Here is a 6390-nt window from a genome sequence, read left to right as displayed (position 1 = left end):
CAACTCGCCACAGCATTAAACAAGAGGTGAGACACTAAGTGCTGTCAGGTGTCCATCTGTCAGTCCGCGCTGTCAGAAACTTAGATGAGAAAGCTGACAAAAGATAAACCAAGTACAATAAATTAAATCATTTTTCCCCCCCACGGAAAGCAAAAGAAATAAAGAAGTAGTTAGAAGAAGAGGAATCGCACTACTTTACTACCTAAGATTTAATCAGGAAAGCATGAAGCTCTAGATTCATACAAACAAACATACACGTTTTTTTTTTGTTTTGTTCAGTGGACAGGGTTTGACACAAACTAAAACACAATAAATACTCTTTCTGAGGAACAAAAGATAAGGTATATCTCTTTATCAGCTAAAAGGACACTAAAAAAAGGCAGGTCCGTCTGGCAGACTCGCTCAGAAGGGGACAGGGCGACCCTTTGCGGAAAAAAAAAAAAACTCTCCATCCATGGGGGCGGCCCTTCCCCTTCATACTTATGGCACTACAGCAATTCCCCATCCACATTTTATTCTCTCGTACTTTTACCTTTTCATTCTTCTTAGACTTTTTTCTTTACCCTGAACATACAATATCCCCTAATGGTACCTATTCAACACAGCTGGGTTTCTTTTTTTAATTCTAGCTTGTCCATGACTTTCACGTTTGTTTGTTTGTTTGTTCGTTTGTGTGTCTATTTTTCCGTTATTTGTCAGCATAAAGTGCAACAGTGCTTTTGTTCTCTCCTCCAGCTTCCTGCCTTCCCCCTGGTAACCCCTGATGACTGCCAAAGGTCAAAGTCACGGGTTAGCGGGATCGGGATCAGGGTTCACGCTGTTCTCGCTGGTCACGCTGGAGGCGCTTGCAGCACTTGCAGCACTTGCGATGCTTGCAACACTTGGCTCCTCCACTTCCTCTTCCTCTTCATCCTCCTCCTCCCCATCTTCTGTCACTTCCCCGACATCCAGCACCTCCACCTCTTCGTCATCTTCATCCTCTTCATCCAGACCTCCTTCCAGCAACTCCACCACAGCCGCCTCCCCCTCTTCCGTTGCTGCCGTCTCTGCTCCCTCTCCTGATTTCTGCTGCTCTTTCTTCTCCTCCCTCTCCTCGTCCGCCCTTTCTCGTAGTTGGTAGACGACGGTCATGAATGGTCTGACGAGGCCCTCTTCGTAGACTCTCAGGATGGCCTCGCATACAAAGCGGTACTGGCTCTGATGGAGAGACAGATAGAGAGATTTTAGCTGATGGTTTAAAGTGGCTGAGAGCCGCAAGACTGACAGGTGGATGTGTCTACATACAGGTGTTTGTATCATCATGGCCCTCTGGTCTCTCATGGTCCTGACGATATCTAGGGGATACACTGGCTGACCGCACTCCATTAGACACAAAGCTGTCTCCATGGTGATCAGAACCCCTGTCCTGCCAATTCCCGCACTGGAAAAAAGACAGACAACAGAGAATTAAAGTTGACCTGAGTCACAGAAAACAAATGACAATGGGTTCACTGCTTCAAAAAATTCACTGGAAGAACAACTGTACCTGCAGTGTACCACCATTGGATGGTCTTGTCCGGCCCGTTTGGTGCGCACCAGAGCCACAAAGTCCAGGAAATCAGTGGAGTCATCAGGAACGCCGTGGTCTGGCCAAGCCACGTACTGAATCTGGGTTAGCTCTCTCTGCTCCTCACTCTGACACACACACACACACACACACACAAAATGGGAACAGAAAAGGGCAAATTACTTCATATTATATTTGCATGTACTGCATTTCAGAAAGGCTTCTTTATTACTGGGGGAAAAAAACTGAGGGCATTCACTCATCTCAGTCACAGGCTTACTAAGGAATGAATCAGTCTCAGATATCGCTCATCCTCAGAACCCAAACAAGGTTATGGTATTTCATGTGGGCGACCTCTGAGCACGGTTCACTGAGCTCTGTGTCCTGGGGGGCTGGGGACTACACAGCACCCCGTTTGTGTAATTATGGCCTTTAAAAGTGTTATGAAACGGGTGGTGTGAATAACAAACAGTGGTTTTATTTCTTCCACTCCGCTGGACCACTTTGTGATTCACGTTCTTCCCCATTTTATCAAAGACCAGATACTGAAGACACTATGTTCTGTAGCTCTAGTACAAAACGTACATTTTATGTTACTGCCATCAAACCACAGATAAATATGTCACACTCTTTTGTTCTTTCGAAAGGAAAAGAAAAGCAGGCAGGCAAGATACTGTAGCAATGTTATGTTAGCGCTGAATATGCACACAGTGAAGAGATAATGAGATTCAAACCCAACAGGGACAGAGTGACGACTTGCACAAACACACACAAGACAGATAACTGACCACTGTTTCATGTTTCTCTTTAATATTGCCTCGCTGCAACGCCATGGTAACACATCCATCTCCATGGCAACAATCACAGGCAGAGGAGAATGCTAATTGCCTCATCCTACAGCCATATATTTCAAAGGTCACGAAACATGGGCAGCACACAGGGAAGTAATCAGGAAAACACAGACAGCAGGACATGATGAGGAAGCAGCAGGGGCGTTTGATCCTCCAGTAAAAGTACATTTTTTTGTCCTCAATACCGGCCATTATGGTAGATGAAATGTTATTACGTGACAATAATATTGTACCATTTTGTATCTGAAAACAAACTGACTTTAGAAGATGGTATGTGAAAGTTCAACATGTTGAAGGAAGCCTGTGAGCATCAAAGGGCTTCGACATCAAACCAAGACAAACTTACATTCTCCCTTTCTGCTTCTCAAACTATCATCGTCCCACACTCTGTTCCTCTCTTCCTCGCTCTCTATTTCAGCACTGTGACTGACTGGGGTGGTTGGGTTGTCATGGTAGCCAGATCCCAATCCGTGGCCCGCACGCAGCAGCGGGAGCCAGAAAAAGAACAGCCCACACTGGTCACTATGGCAACACACCTCCTCGGGGTCCTCAGCGGCTCATGCTTCCTGAGACACGGGTCCCTCTATTTGATTGGACACAGCCTCTTCTCCCTTCACTCCACCCTGCTCTGGTTCACTCTCTTGTTCCTCTCATTTTTAATTTCTCCTTTTTGGCCCTTTTTTCCTTGTGCGTGTGTGTGTGTGTGTGTGTGTGTGTGAATGTGTTTACCTGTGTGTGTGTGAGAGTCATCTCCCGAACCAGGAAGGCAGAGTTGCCCTCTTCATTGTGGCACGTTACTGTGAAGTCTCCGTAGGTGGTGGTGCTGTCTGGATTGGGCCAGTACTGGTGACACTTCACCTATAAACACAGACAAAGTATTGTGTTTACAGCTGGACATTTAATGTATACTTGTGACCTGTTACACAAGTGTTTTTCTCAGCTCAGGGGTCAGAGGTCAGGCCCTGCTACAGAAAAACATCTCGCTTAAAGGGGAGCATTGCATACATGTAATTCTTATGGTCTAAAACATTACAGTCACAGAAATATTAGTAAACATGAACAACTTTCTTCCAAAACCATAGTGCTAAAACCCAAAATGTGAGGTCATCAAGTTTAAAGTGTAGAGCTGCGCCATAGACGATGCATTGAGAAATATGTTCTACATGAGACTGAGAGCACCCGGAGAAGGTTGAGTATACGCAAACATTTGCTGCTTCACAACTGACAATATGACAACAGAATAAAGGTCATTTGGGCATAAGAAAATGGCACATTATGCCTTACGTAATCAATAAGTAATCTGTTGTTCAACAGACTTTGCGTAAATAAACAGTTGTATGTTTTCGGACGCACTAAGCTGTAATTACCACGTGCCTTCCTTAGAGCCGTAACCACGTTATCCATGGTGCCAACCCTCAGCTCTACCGCCATTGCCAGATAATGCTTAAATTACTGGTAAAGGTAAGCGACTAGTTCAACGGTCAAAAATGACTGATTTTGAATGTGTAGAAATGCAAATTGAACAGTTCTTGATGTTATAAAGCGGCTTTGTTTGCTATTTGTTATGAACATGTCCTTACTACTGTTTTTGTGGGATATTTACGTTCTGTGTTTGCGTACTGTAAAATTCAGGAAACATGATGCAGTTCAAGGACTGCTGGTTTCATAGACTAAAACAATCTCGGATACTGTTTTAGCATAATAGATAGCATGTAATTATGGAATTCCAGTCTCCCATTCATTGTCTGTAGAGCAGCTCCACACTTTATAGTTGATGACATCACAAGATTGAGACTTACTTCTCTGGTTTTCTGGCTTCGAGAGAGAGTAGCTCCTGTTCACAAATACTGATTGAATTTAGGTGGTGTTCCCCTTTAAGTTAGCCATCTGTTCTTTGAAATTATGTTTAATACACATAATACATACATATAGCATTAAGTCCATCTGGAATCACTAATAACCTCAATTTTTAGAACGTAACACACGTCACCTGGTTCAACACCAAATTAACGTGTAGCATAATCTGCTGGTCAAGTCCCTTACAAACTGTGAGCTGGTTGAAATGGCAGCTTTGGACGGAAGCTCAACGAGCACGAAAGAGAAAGCAAAATAGACAGAAAGAGAAAGAGCCCGAGCAAGCTCCACAATAAATAAGGAGGGAGCGTCGTAATCAAGAACAAAGCAGTAAATCGCAAATAAAACGTTACCCTCGCCTTTCCATCACTACTAGAAATACAGCTTTGGAAAGCATCTTACCAACTCTGTCCTCATTTATATTTTATATTGCTACAAATTATATATAACTACAGAAAATATCCTATAACGTCAGAAATTAGGACAGAAGTACAGAGAGTCGTTGCTATAGAGACGATACTCCGTCTTGTCTCACTGGTGCGGACTGGCAGATTTCAGACCTGAGCATCGCAAGTAGTTTCAACTCGTTTCATAGATAATCTTTGGTCTGAACTGGGCTTAAGGACTTGTACTCACTTCAAGTATTTAATGAATAATGCTCAAATGAACAAAGGACAAGTTGCTGAAAACGTCATATCGTAAATGAAATATTTTCACACAAGAATTGAGATGTAAGTATCTCAAACAGACCTGCATTCCATGACACACAGCCATTATTTTGGCACCAAACAGTATCAGTATCTCCGTATCAGACATTACAAATGGCAAAGATGGGTTTTATCAGGCTGGCTAAATTCCAAAGCAATGCAGCACTCTCTTTACGTTTGAGTGCCTGGCTTTCTTATGTAGTTGCATCCAGCAATGCCACATGCACAGTAAAGGTTTTTGAGTTGTTTTCGACGCGCTGCAGTCCATACGTGGTTCTTGTCTTTGAGAAATTCTTCTACATACCCGTCCTCTCTCGACCTGTGTAGTCAGCATGACCACCATGGATGAGCCCTGCTCCCATGTCATTTGCCAGAAGTCGGGGCAGGTGTTGGGCAGGGGGCCCTGACATGCTATGTAGCGGTTTATAAGACTGGATGCTGGAATCTCCATCTACAGAAAGAGAGAGACACAGAGATATAAGGTTGCAACAATCTCACTTTGCAGCCTCGCATTCTAAATTATTTGCAATAGAAAGGATGTGCTGTGTGTGTTTTCAGCAACACAGAGAGCTAAATGTTCTCAGGTTACTGTAAAAAAGGTACAACCACTTCAACTTTGGCCAAAAAATAAATCAAGGTCCTTGCAAACATGCTCTTAAATACTTCAAGGTGCCGGCAAGTTCAAAGCAGTTGGTCTCCTGTTTGAACAAGCCTCTGAGTCAGTTACAAGGTCAGGCCAGGTAACATTATCGTGACACTTAAATGTTAATTGGATACCATCCTATAATGCCAGCATTACAGAGGCACAAGCTTTAATAAACAGACAGATATGTTAATTGTGCATCTTGTTCCAACATCTTCAGAGCACTGCCGTACATTTCCCATTAACATTGAATTTCTCGTTGACATGAGAAATTAAAATCAGGTTGTCGAGGAGATCCTTCTCATGTCAGAACAGTGTAATAACTGCATTTTCATGGATAATTTTAATTAGGGTTTAAGACACACTGTCACTATACAGTGTCACAATAGTATGTTTTTTGATACGGTTTAAACCCTTGATCGCTAGATAGCAGTGTTGAAATGTATTTTCAGCCATTTGACTTTTCTACTCCGATGTGACAACGTATGTGTACAGTATGCTGGTGTGTTCTTTATACAATGACAGTTTTCTGAAAATGTGATTTGAAAAAAAGCAATATATCGCAATGCTTAGAGCAGGGCTGCCCAATCCTGCTCCTGGAGGGCCACTGCCCTGCATGTTTTAGGTTTCTCCCTGCTCTAACACACCCAACTCTAATGACTTGCTTGTTATCAGGCAGCTGAAGCTCGTCACAGGTTTGATTATCGTTAGACTCAGGTGCAAGCTCTTTTCAAGTATTTCAAGGTGTATTTTCATGATTTTCCAGCACCTTACAGCTGTGGAAAACAA

General features: G+C 43.1%; 1 protein-coding gene across 2 annotated transcripts in view; it reads right to left on the bottom strand.

Annotated features, from left to right (window-relative positions):
- The window catches only part of ptpn4a (protein tyrosine phosphatase non-receptor type 4a), a 77256-nt gene continuing 70866 nt past the window's right edge, over positions 1–6390 (bottom strand). For both annotated transcript variants that reach the window (XM_083921258.1, XM_083921259.1), the window contains exons 23-27: positions 5263–5409; positions 3127–3255; positions 1526–1674; positions 1285–1420; positions 1–1197 (exon numbers count right to left, since the gene is read on the bottom strand). In XM_083921258.1, coding sequence (XP_083777384.1) covers positions 784–1197; positions 1285–1420; positions 1526–1674; positions 3127–3255; positions 5263–5409 — 975 coding nt within the window. In that variant the 3' untranslated portion in view covers positions 1–783. The remainder of the gene's footprint in view (positions 1198–1284; positions 1421–1525; positions 1675–3126; positions 3256–5262; positions 5410–6390) is intronic.

This window comes from Echiichthys vipera, assembly GCF_963691815.1.
Source record: "Echiichthys vipera genome assembly, chromosome: 10".
Lineage (NCBI taxonomy): Eukaryota > Metazoa > Chordata > Actinopteri > Perciformes > Trachinidae > Echiichthys > Echiichthys vipera.
Note: the sequence above shows the minus strand (reverse complement) of the source record. Positions and strands in the feature narration are given on the sequence as shown.